At 27.7% G+C, this 24349-nt stretch overlaps 1 protein-coding gene across 1 annotated transcript in view; it reads right to left on the reverse strand.

The window, feature by feature from the left end:
• The window catches only part of LOC132945505 (sushi, von Willebrand factor type A, EGF and pentraxin domain-containing protein 1), a 32163-nt gene that overhangs the window by 4100 nt on the left and 3714 nt on the right, over window positions 1-24349 (reverse strand). The window contains exons 2-12 of the mRNA XM_061015277.1: window positions 21915-22124; window positions 7551-7763; window positions 4552-4775; window positions 3070-3281; window positions 2121-2353; window positions 1844-2020; window positions 1594-1773; window positions 1339-1521; window positions 1085-1242; window positions 741-900; window positions 571-652 (exon numbers count right to left, since the gene is read on the reverse strand). Coding sequence (XP_060871260.1) covers window positions 571-652; window positions 741-900; window positions 1085-1242; window positions 1339-1521; window positions 1594-1773; window positions 1844-2020; window positions 2121-2353; window positions 3070-3281; window positions 4552-4775; window positions 7551-7763; window positions 21915-22124 — 2032 coding nt within the window. The remainder of the gene's footprint in view (window positions 1-570; window positions 653-740; window positions 901-1084; window positions 1243-1338; window positions 1522-1593; window positions 1774-1843; window positions 2021-2120; window positions 2354-3069; window positions 3282-4551; window positions 4776-7550; window positions 7764-21914; window positions 22125-24349) is intronic.

A 24349-nucleotide genomic window follows, 5' to 3' on the forward strand; every position in this document is an offset into this window, starting at 1 on the left:
GGACGACTCGGACGAGAGCAACGCAACAACAACAATAACAACAACAACAACAACGACAACAACAATACTAATAAATAATAATGACGATAATAACAACAATTATAGCAGTGCGATTAGAAAACGTGGTGGTGATACATATCAGTCGTACCTTAGACTTATGGGTTTCGGGTAGGTATATGGTTTGTTTTTGTTTTGTTTTGTTTTGGTACGGATACACGTTAAAATTCTAATGTGTCTATAGGTGCACGGTTATTGTCATAACGGGTTAGAGAAATAGCCAGCTCGGCTTCTATACGCCCTAGAGAACTGACGCCGTCCGACTTGCTGGTCGGGGAACGGCATTGCCAGTAGCGTATACCATCGGGACGGCATGTTATGCGCACCGGACGGAAGTTTGTGGTTCCTATTGCTGTAAACAAAAACAAAACAGCCCACATATAGCAGCCGACAAGCGATTTTTGTTGTTAGTCGCACAGACACACAAGGATTTCAGACGCGCACAATTTTTTTTTTTTTTTTTAACTTAAGTCCTACACTGCTGCAGCACACCACTTAGTAAAATCACGTTACCTTTTCACTAGTATGACGATTGTGGTCACAACTGCTGCCAGGAATACAAATGCTCCGAACACACCCAACGCGATTATTGCTCCTGTTTTACAAATACACAAAAAAAAAAAAATTGAAGATATTATGGTTAGGTATACTATTGTTTACGAAATTGTTTTAGTATAAATTACCCAAATTCAATTTGGGGCCGAGCCGGTGTTCGCTTTCCACCTGAGACGGTATGTTGGCCGCATTCGGATTTGTTCGGACGTGAACGCTATCCGGAATCTCGTTGTCATGCGGATGCGCCGAGGCGATTACCACATTGGATGACGTTTGGCCGCTATCGTCCTAATGAAGAGAAAGTAACATTATTTCTCTCAGTTTCCGGTTGATAAAGCACCGAATTTTCAGATTTGAACTAATAATCTCGGATAAACTATATAGATCGACCTTGCTTCAAATTTGTAACCCAAAGAAAGTGTATACGTCTAATTTTTTTATAGTAGAATATTCATATAGTAAATTAACATACCTGATCAGTAGCTGGTTTCGTTAATATGGTTGGCTTGGTTGTGAACGGCCGTGGTTTTTCACGATTAGGAGTCGGTGGCGCACGGCTGCTAGGAACAGTACTAGTCGATACAGTCTTGGTCACCAACACGGCTGGTACAATCGGTGTTTTGATTTCTTCTGTTTAACAAATATTTAACATCAATAATAGTTTTTCATAAATAGTGGAGTACAATTTACTGAACAGAATATATTATAAATAACCACAATACTAACCTTTACAATAAGGTGGCTTATTGTCGTACTGACCACTTGGTAAGCATACTAATTGTTTAGGTCCGACCAAACGGAATCGTCTAGACACACACGTGTACTCCACTAGTGTACCGACAATGCTTTCATTGTTTGACATCTGGTATTCACCATTAGGAATTACCGGAGGATCATCACATTTTTGGACTTAACAGGAAAAAAGACATTTATAATAATTATATAAAAATTAAAAAGTTATAAGAATATTATTTGTATTACCTGTACACTTTGGAGGTGGTCCATCCCATCTTTCGTCTAAATCGCAAATTAATCTATCCCTGCCGATCATTTTATGTCCCTCATTGCAACTATATTGTACTTGGCTTAAGTAGTTGACGGTACCATTGATTAGCTTATAGCTGCCGTTTGAAATGTCCGCAGGAAAACCACATTGAATTCCTATAAAAACAGCATGACCCAGTTTTAACTTTTAAGTTTTAACTGATTTAAAATATTTATTTTAACTTACGTTTACACACGGGTGGAAATTCATTATAAAATCCTGTTCCGAGACATGTACGAGTAGACGGCCCGATCAACAGGTGGCCCTCATCGCAAGAATACTCGACCGCAGTGCCCACATTGAAGTTTTCAGCTATCATTGTTGAATTTGGTGGCTGTTCTGGCCTACCACAAGCAGTTGGTTCTACGAAAAAAAATTTAAAAAAGATTTTATAACTCTAATAATTACAATTTATTTGTACATGGTACTTATTTAATAATACTAAAAACAAATTAATACGAACGGTGTTGACAAATGAAATTTAGCGGAGCATTGCAATTAGTATCTGACCATAACCAGCCTTTGGAACCATCAAATCGTGCACAATCGCCTCCATTTATAGATGTGGTTTCAGAACCACTTGACGGTAAACTCCAAAAAGATACTGTTTGATCATCACCATTTAACCATTTCCAATTATTTTTGTTGTGAGTGTCTCTTACAGCACCCATCCAATACTGACTTTGTGAATCACTCCTGAAAATATATACCGTGAAAATGTGAATTGGGAGTAAAATATAGAGAGGTAGTTATTAATGTTTGTGTATAGGTATATAGGTAAAAATATTCGTATAATAGTATACATACATATTGTTATACAACATACAAGATGGTTCTATAGTATAGACCATAGTATTGTCATTTATTTTGATTTTTATAGAGTGTCCTAAGAGTGTCCTATGCTTATACAAACTTCTTTTTTTTTCAAATTCAAATTCAAATTAATATTTTTTACCGTAAATTGTATAGCAGATGATATTTGAAAAAGTTGATGTTTAATCAATATTTGAACTAGTTGTTTCTGCGTTATTAAAATGTATATACTAAGAATAAAAGCTTGGATTAAATAATACAAAAACTATACTCGTTCAAATTATTATATATAATATCAACTTTTTCAAAAAGCATTCTGCTTATCAATTGTCAGGAATTAAGGACGATTCTCATATGAAATAAAAAAGGTCGGAATCACCACGGGACTCTCTTTAAATTGAATACAATTCTAACTAATTGAAAACAGTAACCTGCTTTTGATCTTGAGAGTATAAAAAAATCAAAATTCAAAATGCATAAATCATTATTAAATGAAAAATAGTGGTTAGCATGCTTGGTAAATCACCATATTATATTAATTTTTAATAAAATTGCGTTTTTATTCAAATATATATTTATATATATATATTTTAACTTGCCTGTGTCTTCTCCACAGTTCCCAGCTGACGAATCCCTGTAACGCGGGGTTACTTTCATCGACCAATGTTCCACCTCTTGATCTGCAGAACCCTAATGAGTCTCTTAAATTCATTGGCTGACGGTTATAAAATATATAACACTTTCCGTTATATGTGGCAGTACTTCCTGGTGGTTGATCTCTAAATTGTGGACATCTTTCAATTGGCAACGCCTGCAAATAATATGAATAAATTTAGTCATAACCATAATTGTTCTAAATTGTATTAAGTAACTCGATTTTTCAATATTTTTTTTTAAAATATACAGATTAATTGTGTTTAACAATAATAATTTATAATGCCTATTATATTTTATTCGTCAAAAGTTGATCTTCAGACTTCAATCAAGTACCTATTAATTAATTTATATGTTTGTGTTAAAGTTGAAATATAAATGTTGTTATTTCATGAAATACCTACCTAGATACTTCATACGCTCTAATAAAATAAAACCGATATTTTTATCCAGTATCCATATTTTGTTTCTTGTAGGTACGCATCGGTAATATGAAAGTTTATTCGTAAATGTACATGCATTACTAGTTGTATCCCTATAATCTATGTATGATATGTTAAAATAGTAGTGTATACTGTATTGGAAAATTCAAAATTCAACCAGAATCTATTTTAAACTATCAAATGATAATAAATAAAAAAAATGTATAGGTAAATTATAATTTTTATAAAAGTATTTATTTTTAAAAACAATAAAAATGTAATTAATATTATATTTAATAATATATATAATGGTAAAAAAAGTATAATTTAAGCTAACTTGTTTTTTTTATTTTTAAATTTAATTTGTGTAATGCATTTTATAAATGATACATAGGTGTATATGATTTAATAATATTAATATATAATAAAAAAAATAATTAATTAATTAGATTGTTTTTTCACAATTTTTTTTTTTATTAATAAAATTAGTATTACAATTTATACACAAATAAGAATACGAGTACACGAGTACACGAGTACACGACGACTTGTATGGTTTACCTTTACTGTTAATGCATCGAATACTTATTTTGTAATAGTAATATCATGATTGTAATTTGTATTTCAAGTATCTAATGATAACGAATTTTACCTTTTTTGAATCATATTATACAATGTAAATACTAAAATAATTAAATAACTAATAATCAGCAGGCTAAATTGTGTGGAATAACTATTTATTGTATATTTGTATTTTTTAGATGAAGTATTATTTTCATTTTTTTATATATACTTTACCAGCCTACATTAATACGTTAAATTATCGAAAAACAGATTAAAGACTTTAACGATAACATATTATTAGAGGTATTATATATGTAGGTGTATTAACTATGTGTCTATGAACATTTTAAATGAATTTTGAATTAATTAAATTAAACTAATATATTAATTTAACTAGAAATTTTATTTTTACATTACAAAACTTAAGTTTTATAAACTTACTTGATCTGTATAGACAAAAGCTTCACATATTGATAACTGAGTGGATCCACTAGCGGTTTCCATGTGGACACTAACGAACGCTCCTGGCATAGGTGGATTGCACGGAAGGAACAACGGTTTTCCTTCGTCAATAAACCCAGTGAATCGGTTGCATATAGGATTCGTGCCCAGGTCGGGCCTGTTGTTTCCCACTCGCACGACTATCGTAGCCGGTTTGTTTTTGCCTGTAATCAATGCCGACATAAGTTAACAGGTAACACTTACATTTTATTTATATAATTTAATGTAAACAATCATAAGTAATGTTTATCGTGTCATTATGACAAGCCCTATTACTTGGGAAATCTTCAGACCATGTGAAAAGTTTTTTTCCAAAAATCAAATGTATTTGCATTGTTTTATTATACAGAAGCGACAATATAGGTAGTTAGACAGTGACTATAATATAATATAATATAGGATACAATATACTAGTATAGTGGGTACTACTTTCTTTGACCGGTTTCTTGTGCACGTTTTTCGCACGTGCTAATAGAATATTGAATGATAATATGAATTGGTTTTATTCATTGTAACTAATTAACCAAAAATACCTCTATGAATACAAGCAACTCAAAAATAATACAATATTTATATTTAGATTATCAAAATTTTTTTGTAATAACAAAATTCCTCCTGAAGTGAAAACAATCGTATACTTTTTTATATTTTTCATAAAATACCAGTGCATAATATAATTTACTGTTTGTAATATTTTCTTTTTCTCCACATTTTGTTGATTTTTTATCAAAGTTTAAGATATTTAATATTATGAAGTCTATATAAAAATAACATCTTCAAATTGTCTACCTACATTTTTGAACTAAATGAAGAAATAAAAAAGTTGATCATTTTCAGCGACCAACATACCTATGGTTTACAACAGGCTTGAAGTTATGCTAACAAATCATAGTATACTATAGAAAGTCAAAAGTCAAAACGATGGTTAATTAAAATGAAAACTAAACAATTAATTGATAAATTAAATAAGTAAATAAGAACTGCATTTGCATATTAAATGACGGATTCAATAGGTACTGATTCCATAAAATATGTTTTTTAGACTATACATCTTTTTTTCTTTTCTTTTTAGATTCTGAGAGGATTGAATGTATTGGTTTTATAATAATGTGTGTTTTTAATAATTTTTATTTTTGCGTCTGTCATCACCGTTGGGGGCAGTAAAACTGCTTCGATTTTCTTCAGCAGTATCTTGTTTGATGACAAGTTGATGTATTCAGGAGGTCTCATTTAAAATTCTCAATAATTTTCAAAAGCGCATTGAAAAATAAAATAAAAATTAAGGAAATACGGGAATTTATATGCAAAATCGATTTTTGACAAAATCAATTTTGGTTTTTGGTGTAACTCTAAAACAAATGACTGTAGATACATTAAATTTTCACTGATTGTTTATATTAGCATTTTCTATACACGATAAAATTTTCAAAATATTTTGATTTGTTTTGAACTGTTTACGGACGTGGTATCGCTGCATGCGGGTAAACCGTTTGCACAATACTTAGTACTTACCCTCAAAATAAAACTATACATATCAGATCATTACATTTTCTGTTAGAATCCATTATTTTGAAAGTATCTATTGTTATATAAAGTTGAGTTATATATTTAACACAGTTCTGCAATTCTTTATAAACTATTATAATCAGATAAATCAAAATATATTTTAAATATAGGTTAAGCAGCGTTACTACCTACATGTTTTTTTACGAGGTACGTAGGTAAATAGGTAGGTGGGTAGTTGTTTTATTGCACCAACAGTAATTTATCTACGTTTTTTTTTTTTAATAGGTTAAATCACACATTTTTCCCGATTATTTATAAATTTTTTCAGATGACCTAAAATTAAATTCTAAAATTAAATCTATAATGTTAATTTATAGAAAAATGTTATCAGAAAAATAAATGCTCGATGCTTTTTAACACTAGTGCTAATCAATGATCTCGATATTAATTTTGATAACTGTAACATTTATTTATAATGTCTGTATACTTCGTATTCCTCGTGTAAAAAATTGGAAGTTTCGTTTTTTTTATTAAAATAAAAGTTAGTAATTTGTTGTTAAATAATTGTGTATTTTTCATTAATATGGTTCTTATTAAAATAATAATAACTTGTTGATAAATTATATTACATAATAATACCTACTACTTAATTAACTATACTATATTATTAATAGTATTATAGAGTTCAAAAAATATTTCTTTATAATATGTACCTATGTTTGTTTTAAATCCTACTGAATAAAAACACCTTTAGTTTTTATTTTATTTAAGTATAAAAATGTATTAGAATAGAATTAATTCTCTAGTTATAATAGTAAGAGAAAATATTTTGGTGTCTCATACCATTTGATTGAATAAATAATCGATTTAGTATTAATTTACAACGATCTCCGTTCTCCATTATTATTTTACATTCCATTTCATCAGTTCGAGAATGTTGAGTTTTTATTTTCCGATATTCAGGTTCTTAGTATAATCACCCCATTAGGAATTTACCATTTTATTATCAATTAGAAATAATTTAACAAATGCTCAATTCTAGTTTTTTTTTGAAACCCAAAATGTACACAAAATTAAAATCACTTTGTCTTGAATAATATCTCAAATTATATTCCGACATTATCATATTATTTTTAAAACATTTTTTTTTTTTATAAGACACATCTTTAAGGAAATCTGAAAATGTAAATAATTAAATAATGTTGTTATGTGGTCATATATTTTTACGACGTTATCATATTAAAAATAATATTAAGACTTGATTATTTGTATTTGATAATAATAATTATCAAATACTTTCTCAGCGTTATTCAAAACTGTTTGTATTATGATTTATAATGTTGCTGTACTGCATTTGTTATACCTAATCTATCAGCTAAAAAGTTTTCTTATTTTCGTTTAACTATGGTAATATTTTAAATTAAAATACTCACCACAACAGGCTTTACCGAAATCCAGTCTCACCAACTGTACCATGTATGGTTCCAACAGATTAACATACCACCATGGGGTACGTTCCGGTTTGGTGAGCGTGCATGTTTCGGGGCTGAAAAATGAACTGGTGCTACCATCGATGGCTTTTTGAGGTAGGCCGCCGGGTTCTGAGCTGATTTGCATAGGCGCTTTGCCCGCAGCAACATTTAACACTATACAACAAATTAAAGGCAAAACATTAAATTGTATATAATATATCGATATAATACGACTATTTACATGTAGGTATGTCATACACAGTGAAATCTCGTAAAACTGGTGTAATTATAAGATAATATAGTTTATAAGTTACAGTATTATACATATATTTAAAACGAAAGTACTATGGCTGAAAAAATACTGGATCATTTAAAGAACTATGTTTTTAATCCAAAAATTTTTAGTATCATTTATAATCTGCAGGTATCCTACTTTCTTTCACAAGAATTTTAACCGTTTGAATATTATATTGCTATATTATAATATTTTAATAAATTAAAACTAACCTATTCACAGTTTAGGTATATATATTATAGGGATTATACATACCTAATACATAAATACTAAATTATATTATGTGATAATAATTTCGTAAATCAATCAATGACTGTCGTGTATTCTACTCAAGCTCTAAATAGTCGTATTACTTCACTTTTTAGTTTGTGCGAGAAAACCAAAACGAATTTGCCATGTAAAATCATAAGATCCAATAGCATCACGGTCGTATCGAACGATCGAGTTTGTGGGTCATAGAACATGGATCAGCGTAAACGTCGTCGTTCTTACCTCAACCATAATAATAGTAACAATAAAAAATATGTTTAAAGAGAAAGAAAGATAGAAAAGAAATTCTATCCGTTATTTTAATTAGGTATGGGTTTTTAATTTTTAGTTAGTAGGTATTTAAATTTGTTTTTTGTTGTTCATATTTGATTTTGTTACGATGCCGTGTTTGGGTACAATTTATTTTCCATTTAAAACCATATAGATTACATGAAATTAAACGGCAAGTGCTCATGAACATTACTTATAATAATTATATTTATTAATTTAATATATGCTACACCATAAGTAGGTACATAACACATGGCGATAAATTGTTTATTTTTTGGACTGAAAACTGTGTTCGTGTTCGTTGCATTGACCATTTATGTATGGATATACATATACTTATAGGTACTGCACATCGATTAAAGTTTTCCGGAAGAAGTCGCGCATGATCCTCCGAGGAGAATTCAATTTGTTTCGCTTCGGTCGAGCAATTATTATACGTGCACTAACACAATAACACTAAATAAGGTATAATAGGTATACCATATTATATACATATTGTTATAATATGCCTACCTACGCACGGTGGCTGCATGGAAATTTCGTCTTAAACGTTTTTGTATTATAATATATACATAATATTATAGCAATAATTTACCGGATCACTCGAGCTCATTATTTTTGGTCATAATATAATATAATATATTATAATGTAACACATTGTGTCGCAAAATACAAAAGAGAACAGAGCAGTAAACACATCATGTATGTAAGTATCTATCATATAGCCATGACTCAAAATCGACTTTGGAAATTTTCAGCACACACTTCGTCATGTTAGTGCGTGCTTGTGCGTGTGTGTGTGTGTGTCTATAACATAGTTAGTATCGTGCATATATAATAATAATATATGCGTATGCACGGCGTTATAGCCTGGAAACTTTCCTATATGTAGGTCTTCCGGCCGGATGGAACGCAGCCAGTGAAAGCGGAGGGAGTGGTCATGGTCTGTGTGATTCAACCTCCTCGATGGTTAGCAATAACACAAACCCTATATTATTAGTTGTGTCAACAGACATAAAATACTATCATACTTCCTAATAATGGAATTCCTGACCACACCAGCGCAGACATTAAGACGGAATTCTGACTGTTAATCATCACATATAATTGGCTATAGGCACCTATACATCCTACATAGGTACTTAAGAAATAATTTTCTCCTTACGACCTTGCAGTTAAGTAGGCACCCATAATCCTGCTTGGAAATGAATCATTCATATAACGTAATTTTACGTAGTGATTTAAACTTTGGATGGTTTTCAAATTTAAATGCTACATATTGTGTATTACATAAAATATTAATTCCAATAAAATACATGCTTTATCTACGGAACTATACTCAACCAATACTTGAATAAAACAAAGATTAGAAAACTGAGTAGGAACTCTGCATACGTTTAAATTTTTAATAAACATGCTCCGATTTAAAGTAACAACATCGTTTGTATTTTATTAGTGTAAACTCAGCCCCAATTTTTGGATTGTAAAAATTATATATGTGTCTTGATTTTATAAATTATAGGTATATAAACCTGTTTAAATACGAAGTTCGAATTATTTTATATTTATTTTCATTCCAAAAATGTATTTTTTTTTTCATTTTCATATCATTAATAATTCATGAAAATTTGTAATTTAGCCTTTATAGATACTAATGTACAATACACAATAATTTCTCTTTTCAAAATAATAGAAGTGATAAGATGGCTTTTTTAAAAATATTTTAAACTATCTTTATCCTCTATAATATTTATGATAAATAAATATTTACATTTTGTTATTTTCGTGTTTTTTAATAGTGTTTTCCAACAACTTACGATTTTGTACTTTATAGTTTTGTTCGCAATAAAATAGATACATTCATTTTTACCTATAGATTAAAATTACTAGTGTTTACTGTTTACAATATTATTGTAATTTCATCGGTAAAATTTATCAAGGCTGAATAATAAAAAAAAATATAAATCAAAAATACAATTTGTCTTATTACTATAGGTACCTAATACCTACCTAATATTTCCGGATCGTGTTAAAAATTAAAATTAGCTTAAATTAAAATACGGCTGATTAATAATTATTACAATTTACAATCCAAAAATAATAAAATACATATATATTCTACTTTAATATACCTGATATTTTGTAAATTCGTTTTTGGATCAATCTCTTTATACGATTCTTAACACCGACATGATGATTAAAAATTGCTTAGAGGTATTATTATCAAAAACTAAATTACACTTTGTAAAAAAAACATTCTCACGCATGGTCGTTGTTTAATGTATTAAACCATTATAAACCGATGAACAAAAATAATGATGATTATGTTGGAAACTTATTGACGAAAATACACAGTGATCGCTAACTGCAGTTATTGGTTGAACAGACGAATTGTCGGAAAACCTAGAGCACGTTTCAAGTGAGGTAGAACCGGTTGTATATTCGTCTGTTCGATTTTTTTTCTATGGTATTCTCGTCTACAATCTACGAGTCAAATGAAAAATATAACCGACGTGCTTTATTCAATCGGCAAAGAAAACCATCATTTTTGTGTAGCGTCTGTGGTTTGTGGAGTTCCAAATGAGTGGACTCGCCGGCGGACAAGCAAAAAGCGAAAATTACACTATACTATTGAAACTATTGTTGATCGACCCCCTCCATAAGCCCTGATGATTGGTCCTCAGGTCATGCAACTCTTTCTATACCTCTTACCCCTAATAACAAAATTGACTACATTACGAATAGGTACATTTTATTTAAGTATTAATAAATAAGTTTGACAGAAATGTATTCGAAATGTTTATAATTGTTGCTACTTAAATTAATTTAGACTTTCGAAAAATTAAAAATGATATATATAATTGAAATGACCAATATTTTTGTTGTTGTAACGTATATAATATACCTATGTTAACAGGCTACTGAGCGTAACAATGAAAATGGGCTTGTTACTGTTACTTTCATACATAGACGTTGTTGTTTTTTTGAATAATGTTTGAAATATAGATGACCTGCTGGGAGATAATGTTATGACCCCTCGGTAAAAGTTTCACTTGCGTGATCTATTGTTTCACTTGACAAAGCATATTATAAGTAAGGAAAAAAACTAATGCGATCTCACATTAACTAACAACTAGCACTAGGAATTTAGAAACAAACAAACCTAAAGTTTTAAAAAACACATTTTGATAAATAAAAAAAATGGTATGTCAATTGTTTGCTATATATTATTCTATTTACCTATCTGGTTGATTTTTTATTTCGTAAGATCGACAAACACTATTATTTTTTATTCTAATATTCATGTGTCTATAGATGCATTAGGACATCATATATCGAATGAAATTCTTCATGAAGCATGAACATGGTAAACATTTTTATCGAACTATACCTCCGAGGCTCTGAATCATAATAATATATCAGTAAATTACGTAACAAATACATCGCGACTATAATATAATATATAGGTATCGTATAAATTTATATATAATAACTTTGGTATGTGGATAAAATATATATTTTTTTTTAATAAAGATCAACAAATATTGTGTTTCTATAGTTTGGGGGAGATTTCTTTATAATTTGACATGGGTGTATTGCCAGAAAGTGGAACAACTGGTTTTTGAATGTTGTTTAAAAGGGTCCAACCCCATTATAGGAAGGTAGTTATCTATAGGCGTACAGTGAAAAACGTATAATTTAACAACGATGTATCATGCACCTGTTCATTTTTTTACTTTCGAAAATAATTGTTTCGTGAGCCAATACAATAAAATAAAACAAAATGTTGAAATAATATTATCATTTACATCTAAAAAATGTAATAATACGAATTTCAAAGATTCAAGAAATTTGCTGCATGTATAGAATTAACTTGATACTAAAATAAACAATAAATAAATATAGTTACTAGACACAAAATCATGTAAATGTCCTTATCAACTTCGGTTACCATTTAGTATAGAATAACTTTATATTATATAGATACACTCGAGAATAAGAATATAATTGTGATTTGTGAACAGTTCAAATAAATAATTTAAAAGTTATTTATGCGTTTCATAGAGTTTGTCTTCGTTGTTATTACGAATTTTACAGTGTAAATGTGTATCTAATATAATATAATGAATGACAAATATAATGTATTTGTTATATTATAGAATATAATAATAATAATAATAATGATAATATAATTATTCTATAGAAAACATAGAAGACAGGGGTATTATTATTTATTACCATTATTATACTCAGACTATTGAGGCATAAGGAGTAAGGACTAAGGAGAGTAATGCTTTTATATTATGAATATAATTTTTTATAAACATTGATTAAATGTCATCATTGCATTGAATTTCACGTGAAAGTATATTTAATGAAAACGAAAGCGAACATTATTAATTGTTAAAATTAAATTAACAATTTCTAATAAACCAATAAAATCTTTTAAAAAAGCAAAACAATTGTTTCAAGTTAAACGTGTACCTATATATTTTTATAGTTATGTACTTAATTTAAATATTCTAAATTTTTAGGAAATACAGTTTGAATTAGATCTACTTAAATTTAAAAGGTAGCTTATCAATATCCACTATATATTTGTAATATTAAATAAAGTGAAAACAAAATATGTCTAAGTTTATTGATTAGGTATGTAGAAAAGAAAGTAGATTATCAAAATATTTGCCCTTGGCCTTATATATATATATATATATCTAATATCTATAATAATAAATTATAAAATATTTCATATGGTTATTACACCTACCTATAATGTGAAATGGTCACGACTTAAGACAGTAACAATAGATTAAGAATTTCATCTCAAGGTCCCGTTGCGCATCTTTTAAAACATTCAAGTTCACAGGCCAACATCAAAACAATATAAAATGATAACGATCGATATTTATTATTTTTACTTTGAAATTACTTTTACTTTATTGAACTATTCTCGGAGATTTTATCAACTTCCTAATGATGTCACTCTATACTATAAAAGAGGAAAAATGAAACATTTAAGTGAAGTAGACATAATAGTTTTTTTAAAAACATGTTTAATTATACTTGACAAACTAATTAGGTAAAAATACGGTCAAATTTAATAATTTAATTTGGAAAAATTTTATATTTATATCTGAACGTGACTTGTATTATAATGACATAATATTATAATAGCTTCAAGTTAGTTGGCCCAATAATATAATTTTATAATTATAATTTTAAGAAACACTTTATCCGAAATAAATATTTGAAAAGTATAGGTGTTAAATTGTTATAGGCTGAATTTTTATTTAGAATCAATATGTTTCGGAAAAACTAATTGAGTAGGTATTTGAAAATTGAAAATATGTCATTTAGAATGATTACCACATGCGCATATCAAAATAAAATAGGGTACCCTTATCGTAATGCCGTTCGAAGTATTCAGACGAGAAAATAATTTACGCACTCGCTAAAATAGCCATAAAAACCTAACAATATCAACAACACACATGCTGTGTATGTGTTATAAAAAGAAAGAGAGAACTCTGGGTTTGATACTACTATTACTACCACACATTTTCAGTAGTTACAGTGAAATTTCTTCGTGTCTAGTATATTAGTACCTACGTCTTTATACTGCGATGCAAGGCATTATATAGATGCGGAATGTTTGACCTAGATGCTGTGGCGGAACCGGTTGCAAACCAATGAGAGCCGACCGTGGCCTTCACCTAACTGGAGGCCATGAAATAACATACACATACGCGGCAAAATGCAATACCTACGCATCGTCCCTATTATGAATGTGAAAAAAAAAATTAAGTATACGTAGTACAGTGATACACTCGGATACTAATAATAAATATTTTAAATTTGAAAGACAAATCAATCTTTAAATAATTCCATCTAAATATCTCCGTATGAAATCTTTCGTGAAAAAATACATAGTAAATAAAGTTAAGTTCCCCAAAAAATGTGCCTAAAATTATTGTACCATAACACATTATAATATTTAGTAATTAACATTGTATTATGTAAATAGTTATGATTTATTAACAACTATCTACATTATTAACTTTGTAAAAAAATTATCAAATTGTATCACTATGTTACATTTTGTGAAACTAAGCAATTTGAAATCCAATAATCCATTTGATGAAAATATAAAATTCCAACTTTCGTTTAAAAATATTATTTATATAACTTTTTTATTTGTTCATTGTTTATTATTTTATAAGTTCAAAAACATTATAATTTATAACTGATATTCATGTAAATATAGAATATTACAGTGAAATACATAATATAATATTATATGTCAAGATTAATAGTATATTTTTTTAAATAAGAGTACCTAAATCAATTTTGTTGATTGTGCATAATTTAATTTATCTGTCGATAAACGCCAAGTTTAATGGCACAAAAACAATAATGCCTATATATATTTTTAAAATGTGGCTAATTAGTCAGTATACGATTGACAATACTATGTAATATTACTATGGACATTTTTATGTGATTAAATACGTGATCTCAATGTATAGACATACAAAACTCAGTTTGTCATTGATTTTTTTTTCTTTACAAAATAATTGGAAATTAAACGATCACGTTCTTATAAAATTGAGTTACCACGCCTGTTTTTTTTTTAAATAAAAAAACTATACTGGTATAGGTACAAGTGTGAATTCTAATCACCACAAAAAAATCACTTACCTATATGATTATTTGCTAATTGTTATGAATGCGTGCACATCATCATTTTTTTTTACAAATTCTACTACATTGAAAATTGACACTTAAAGGGTAAAAATATAATTTATTTATAACGAATTAATAATGTCAAATCCTCTGGCATATTAAAGCTAATTAGTTTTGAAAGGCGAGTTAGCTAAATTTCTTTCTTTTGCAAGTCTAATTAACAAATATAAATGTCTATATTTATTTTCTTTATCAGTTATTAGTACTATAATAACATCAGCATATTATAAAATATATTTTCAGTAATGTTTTTTTTTTTAAATTTTCATCAGTGTTAAATATTTGTTAGGGATGAAAATATCAATTTAATATAGTAAAAACAAATATAGGTACCTCCTACTGCTGAAATGATGTCATTGAACTTAAGATTATTAAATCTGGCGATACATAAAACAATAAACAAACTATAGGTATACGATTACAAATATTATTGTTTTGAATAAAACACATCTAATATAATATGTAGCCATGTAGGTACATTATCAATGTACCTATGTACAGCTTATAATCATTGATCATTGATCAATGAATGCTAATGGAAAGTTGTTCTCAATTCTTATACCTACATCTTTTGTAAAATGTATAATAATTCTATAAAAACTATCACATCTTTGATGTTATTTTTATCAAAAATAATACTATGATTATCATTCTGTAATATTACCGACGACTCTAATTGCGAATAAGTCTAGTATTTGTGGAAAAAACGTGACAGGAATAAGCTAGCCCTTTGAACTACCGTGGTCAATGAAAAATGTACATAACTTTCGTTTTAAAGAAAAATCACACAAAAAACGAGAACGCAATGTCATAGATCGTGCACGAATAAACTTCTACACGCAAATACGATTGGGTATGTCGTGATTTTAATGCATAATATTATTTTCATTTTCATTTTCAACTGATATAGCTATATGCCTATATTTTGAAAGTGGGTACAAATAGGTATCTAAAAAATCATCATTTAGATGTACCTAGATGATTAAAATTATATCTTACTTTAATTTGTATCAATTATAGTTTTCTAAACAATTAGTAAAAATAATAAAACATTTTGTTTTTATCATTATTTTATTCAAATAAATATTATATAAATAAAAAAAAAATAACAAATAATTTTTTTCTTATTTTATTTTGAGTGATGTACCTAACTCTTGTGTGTAAGTATTGAGTGACTGAATTAATACAATTCAAGTATTACCTAACTAACATCCCATTATTAACTAGCTTTAAATTATTTTTAATGGAAAGTGAATTAATACAAATTCAACCAACGAAAACAGTTTTTGTTTTAAAATTAAATTTTCAGTAATTGGGATTGCCATAACTAACTATAATCAGGAATTACGAATCAAACCGTATCAGCACTATGTTACAATGGACACAGGCTACACATTGATGACAAAGACCCTCGAAATGTATTTTTTGTCTGGCCTTTAGACTTTTTTGTTTTTGTATACCGTTACCAATTTATGTGGTATAGCTGTCTATCATACTGAAAAATACTTATTCCATATTTGTTTATAAAATCAAATTCTCGCACGTATTGTCCATCACGATTCTAATATCTAATATATTTATTATTAAATACAATAGCTGCTTAACTTGTTTTTAATGTATGATACACGTTGCCTGTTAGAAGTTAAAAAGCGGTCAGGACCTATATTTTCACATTTCACCCACAAATATAGTAAGATCACGTATTGTTTGTGTAATATTGGCTCGTCTCCCAAGCACCGTTAATTTGGCACAGGATGACCCAATGCAAAATATATGGTTACGTATTATTTTTTTATCTTAAACTGCGTACTTTCAAGCAAATTATACTTCTGGAACATTGTTAGTATAGTTTTATATTTTTAAACATTACTACCAGCCTCATTAAGACGGTCTAACATAAAAGAACTATTGCATAATAATAATTGTTTTGCATTTTATCATTTTTGTTTATTGTACACTTTATTACAAATAGTTATGTAAGTATACTTATTATTTATGTATATTATCTTGATACCTAGATATATAAAGAAAGGTTATATAGTTAAATTATTTTTTTTTTGGAATAAGTACATTTACTAAATTGTAGACAAAAAAATCACACTCTACTAGCATTTATTTATACACAATAAGTTTTGTATACCTAAGTGTTATAAAAAAGTCCAATTTACTGCTAAGGATTACCTAATTCAAAAAAAAAGTTTTGTTAAATTTTTAACATCAGTAAAATTAGATTGATTGAATACAAAAAATATTGGTACTCCTAACAATAGTTTTGTTAAATAATAGTTAATAACTTCAATGACATTATTTAAGTCGTTTTTCTGTATTTTATCCATTTATATTTGGTTAATTTAGTCTTAAAATCTTACATAGTTTAATAGTTACTTAAGTAAAATCTATAAAACTGTATCTGCAAATGTATCCATATTTATATTGTCACTTTGGTTTTTTCTATACTAATATCAATTTTATATTCACAACAATACAGCATTATATGCATTAACTCATCCTATTTATTTATTACATATATAAGTTTAAAATCGACGTGTGAAATAAAATAAATATTTTTTATATCTAGTATGTAAAATATATATAATTTTTTAATATATTTATAACCTTTGGATCCTTTAAGTAATAAAATCCACAGCATTTAAAAATTAAAAATTAAAAATTAAATCTAAGTTTAATCTTGCAATCTTCGTTTTAATTTTAATTACCTATTCGATTTATTTCAATTTTATTTTCTAAAGATAAATCAAGATATGCAAATTGGAAACTATTGTAGGTAGATATCATAATAATAAAATATATAAATAATAGATTTAATAAACTACAAAAATAGCGTAATCCAACCTTAAATACTTAATTCATCAATACATTATGCACACACTTTCAAGTTTTCCTCTATGTTTACTCTTTCATTGTATCATATGCTTATAGGCATGAACGTTTGAATGTACGATGAAGGTAATAATAAGTAGACTATATCCTTTACCTTAACCAGCATAACATACCAAAATCTTAGAGGACACATATTCTTTATTTCTAAGTATCAAACTTTGACAGTACATAAATAGTATATATTTTATATTTCAATCAATTTAGAATTTTTTTTAAATTAAGAATCATAACAAATTGATAATTATGACAAAAACAAAATATTTGTTAATAATACCTATGTTTTATAACATAGATAGTAAGATTATTTAAATTCATCTTCCGTACGTATGAAATATTGGTTAAATGCGTTTCCACTACACAATAGCATATATTGAGGTTAAGAGACCACGCTTATCCGACATAGGTAAATTCATTATCCATGTACTATTTAAATGGTCAATTATGGTGCGAATCTTACGGATTTATAACGCTCAGATGACTCTTATAAAAAAAAAAAACATTATTTGCCTACCCACATATCTTGAAGATGTCCATCGTATATGTATTAATAAAAATACCTATTTTTTTGTTACCTACTCAATTATATTTAATAATAGGAAGGTGGTAAAGTACGTTTTCATAATTTACCGAATCTAATTTGAAGAAGAATTCATAAAATAAATAAAACACCAATTATTAATAATAATAATAATACAAACACCATATTATTATACAATTCTATATTATCCTCAACAGTTTGTAAAAGCATTGACATAGTTTATATTAATAATTTAAAATTTTTCTGATTCTAGGAGTTCAGCTAATTTACAAGTAATACATTGTATAGTTATTACTTATTGCGTGTAAAAATACTATATAATATAATCTAATATACATTGTACAGCCATAATATATTAGTAATAATATATTTTAGTAATAATTAGTTTATAATATTTTATTGATATATTGTAGGTACCTATATTATCTGATATTTATATTTGAAGTTAGGTAGATATAAGGTCTTATTTTACTTTTGAAGAGCAGCTATTAACTTTATTTTAATTTGTATTTGTATTGCTAGTGTTAAATAAAAAAAATGAGTTAAATATTTTTTATTCGTAAGTATGAGATTATTATGAAAACAATTAATGAAAAATAAAAGGCCTAACCTAAACCGCGAGGTTCAAACTTTCTCAATTAAAACAGTTACTAACTCCCATTCGTCAAACAATAAAAAGTTAATTATCAGTTATCCCTAAATGGTAATGGTCTTACCCATTATTATAACTTGTGAATTTGATATTTTCATTTGATAATAAAAAAGTCCCTATGACCTATACCTATAAGGATTGTTGGAAATTTAAGGTTAGGAAAAAACAAACAGCTATTGAATTTTGAACGATTGCTATCTTGATAATGATTTGGCAAACTCATCGATTACTCATGCCGATTGACAATTATCATGCAACGATGGGTGCCGATTGTCAGATCTAAACGTGCGGTGGAATGAAACGAGACGCAGGCGAGAAGGTGTAGTTTACCGTTGTAATAGCGGTATTATGACTATTATAATATGGGAAGACGTAGAAGTATGTCCGAAAAAATTGGGCCACGTATTAGCGTGTACATAACACTCAAAGTACCTACCATAATAATAATGTGTGTTTAAATTCATCACGGCGACAAAAGGATTTCCGTGTGAGTGTGTGACATAAAATTAATGTTGTATTTGATCGAGAAAATATTTTATATGTGTCGTCAAGTATCAATAAGATAATAAATGCACGCCTTTGTCGATGTTCTCATTGTATCTCATTTTCGATTTCAATAATAATAGGACGATATTATAATATTATGTAGATTCAAATTTTATAGCCACTATTTTTATAAACACACGTACTTTTCTTCTTAACTGTGATTATTTTAATTTATCGTTCAACGTGGCAAGATTATAGTAACGTTGTAAGCCGAAAAAAAACAGGTTCTTTATATATGTATGTGCGTGTTCCGTATGTACGTTATACTATTGAGTATATAATAATACATATGTACAATATACTAGTTATGTATAAGTATTGGTTTGTCCCGCGATAGAATACTGCAGTTAATGGTGTCGGCCCCACAAATCGATGGGTCACAGGAATGAATACGTCACCCACTTTGGAAGTTATAATAGGGTCACATACAAATTAGCTTTTCACTTCTTACACTAGATGTAAATGAGAATTTAACGCCTTACTAAAAATGTATTAATTGTTTCAACATTTCCCATGGTTAAAACTATACGAATTTCCGTGCTTATCTTTTCAGTAAGTATAAAAAATACAATATATAATATTATTATAATACAACAAAATATTCCAATTCAGAATTTATATACTTTGCTTAATTTCTATACACGTTGTAGGTATCTGTGTCCTATAGTGTAGAGATAAATCAAGTCAATTAAGTTATTTTAATTTTTTTAAAGTTTTATATTCAATTTTTAAACTTTTGATTTTAGTTATATTTAAATATGAGAGGGTACCTATAACATTATAAGTATTAAATTAATTTTAAAAATATAAACAATTTATCATTTACCTGTGTATAAATAACTATTGTACCTACCTAATGACATTGTATAATATGGGTTTGTTATTCTTCAAATATATAGGTACATTAAAACTCAATAATCATCTTAAAACAATTTAATTACAAACTAAAATTAATAGGTGCATTAATATATATAAGAAAATAAGTTAATCATCATTCATCAGATACATAATTTACAAGTTATAAATAAAATCATCAATATCATTATATGTCTATAGTTCAAGAGCTTGTTTCAAATAGTTATATTTAGGGTTTAATGATGATTTTTAGTATAGAGAATATTTTTTTAATCGATATTTTCCTGTTGTTGTGGAGGTAACATACTACAATTCTTTACGGTTCTAGAATCTGTCGAAGTAGCAGCAGTATACTATTGTTATAAAATAAATTCCATATTTTTTACACATGAAAATATACTTTTTCACGGAGCATTAAATTTACGAGCATAATTTCCCACTTTGTATTATTCTAACCGACGACAATCATGATACTATTTTTTTTTATCATCTTAGCCAACGGTATAATATACTAATTTTAGTAAAAAATCATAGTGTTTTTTTGTCAACGCAAATTCGAGGATATACATACATAATCTCATCGTTCGCTTACTAGATTTATCTATATTTCATTATAATGTATAATATATATATGTATACATACAGTTTATATACACGTTACACACTATATTAAGTTACATTATAGGAGTTATAGGCGTATCAATTTGTAATAAAATACACTGTAAATATTATTTATCATTTACTACTTCCACAAAATGTAGCCGTTATACCAAAAATAATTAAATCTTATTTTAATCGTGCTTATACTGCTTATAAACGTGAGAGAAAGTTCAAAAACAACAACAAAAGAATGACATAATGTTTATTAAAAACGCATAATGAAAAAAATATTATTTGTAAAATAAACAGTTCTTCTATAGTACTTGATCAATTGTTACTATTTATTATGAAAAATTAAAAATAATAAGGAAAGTAATCGTGGAGTATAGAATAAGCTCGAAGACTTTCTATCAGTTTCCAAAAATCAAAATAGTTTAAAAATCTAACGAGCGTGTCGTTCACAAAGCCGGAAACTATTTTTTATCGATTAAAAATGAATCAAAAACTCGAAATATATTAAGGATAAAAATAGTTCTTGATCAAACATCGTTCAAATTTTTAATTTATATGGTTATAGAATTATATACAACTATATTTCATGCATTTATATTTTGTATATTTGTTGAAATTAAGAAAGGAACAATTTAAACTTACCGCAAAACGGTATTCCTTCTGGTAGCCATTCGCCAGTAGATTCGCATACTCTTCTTGCTGGTCCTAGAAGTTCAAATCCTCTTTCGCAAGTATACGTAGCTATTGCACCAGTGGTTAACGTTTCATTGGAAAACGATACAGTTGAGTGTGCTGGTGCACCAGGAAATTTGCATCGGGTTTCAGTTGAAGTTGCCCAACATCCTACCAACCCTGTAAAACCAAATTAATATTAAAACAAATCACAAGCAGTATAACTATTGTTTAAATAGTAGGTACCAATACATAAAAAAAACTGTCCATATTATCTACTGAATAAATTTGCATTAAAATAAAATGTATGTGGGGTATGTAATTCATATACAAAATAAATGTATTATATCGGGTCTAGTATTTATTATACTTTGACCATTTTTATAAGTTATAAATAGGCATTGTTAGATTAATATATAAATAACTAAAAGATTTAAATTACCATAGTTCCCATATCGTATCTATATAGTCTATACCATTATCATGGACCTAAAGTAAAATAACTCATAAATTACTCGTTCAAATTTTTATTTGGTACGTCAACATTTTCAGAAGAATTATTTGGTAAATAATATGTACTGTACAAAAATACCCCCCCCCCCGGTCGTTTTTTGAAAAAGAGAAGTTTATATCTTCAAAAAAGATCTTCTTAAGTAATGTAAAAAAATTCAAGAATTTTAAAATATGGTCTCTATATTATGTGTATTTAAAAATTCAAATAATCAGACTTTGAATAATTATATGTAAAATATAAAATATAAATTAAATACTAGATAATTGTAATACGTAACCACAAAAATCCTTTTTGATTACAAAAAAGTAAAAACTACTGTTTTTGTTATTCTGTAGAGCACGTAAAGCATGTTACATAGGTCATAGAAGTGATCAGTGATAGAACATAATATTGTGTTATATGGAGCAAATACGGAGGACTTACGGAAGAAAAACGATCTGGGCTAATCATAAGCGAAACAAACAACCGTGTCAAATGACCGAGTGCCTCTTGGTTATGTTGTAATCATCCTCCAATTTTCAAAATTATCGCACTGACATTTCTATGAATTTCCTAGAGTAACCTGAATTTAAATCTACGGTGAATGGTGATTATCATAATAATCAACATCTACTAAAGCGTTTCCCCTTATTGTTTCTCATGTTTCTTTTAAATGTTTATAATTGTCGGTTTGACGTCAAGTTTCAATCTAAAACACGCATGAAATAATAATGATCCCAACATCTTTTACAATAAACTATCTATATAGCCACTTTATAACTATATAGGCATTATAATAATAATAATATTAGTTATTAGTACTTACTACTTAGGAACTGAATACATTACAATTACTTTTATGATTTATTTCAATTTTTGATTCTATGAAAACAATCATTATTGATCAATGATTAATATGTCATATATATTATATATATTATAGGTACAGCAATATATACATATATTTATTATTATTAACTCCAATATTTACTTACAGGTATTAGGTACCTATACTTATGTGTTCGAAAATGACAAAATCGTTACAATTGTTTATGTAGGCAATGTAGTAAAATAGTATTACAACTATGAAGAATAAATATTTACAGTACCTAACTAATATAAATAGGTACGATATAATAAACTATGTCTTGAAAATAGGTAAATAATAACATTATATTTTCAAATTACGGTACCTAACCTATTAGTACCAATTACTTATTTAGTGAGTACCTACATAATATATTTGGCTACGGCCTATATGTATTACTACAATATTAACTAAAAGAAACCAAAAAGTCAGCAATTATATTTATTGATAAAATATTAAGTTAATTTTTACTATAAATTAAAAAAATAAATGTTCATAATACTTTTTATTTTTATTTAAAATAGCATAACAACTATAAAACCGTGTTAATTTGTCTATAGACTCATTAAAACTATTATTTTTATACCACGGTTGGTAATAAATACTATATTATATATATTTTAAGTTTATTATGTAATCTTCTTCTTCTTGGTTTTGGCCATTAAGACCATGCCGCTAAATACAAAACTTGCCATCTGTTCCTGTCCTCTGCCGCTTCTCTCCATCTGATTCCTGGTCCTATCGTTTTTATATCCTTTTTTACACAGTCTTCCCATCTCAATCTGGGTCTCCATAAAGGTATTTTACGTATATGGTCTTCCACTATTATCTGCCTAATTAGAGATCCTTGCTTACGCCAGGCATGTCCCCCACATGAGTCTTCTTTTTTTGATCTGCCTAACTATATTTTTCTTAAAACTTTCATCTCAAATACACCAAGTCTCTGTTCTTCAGCCTTCCTCAATGCCCACGTCTCAGAACTGTACAGGACAATAGGTCGTTATATACATTTTTATTTTTTAATTTTTAGAAAGGGTCTTAGAA

This window comes from Metopolophium dirhodum, chromosome 5 (assembly GCF_019925205.1).
Source record: "Metopolophium dirhodum isolate CAU chromosome 5, ASM1992520v1, whole genome shotgun sequence".
Taxonomy (NCBI): domain Eukaryota; kingdom Metazoa; phylum Arthropoda; class Insecta; order Hemiptera; family Aphididae; genus Metopolophium; species Metopolophium dirhodum.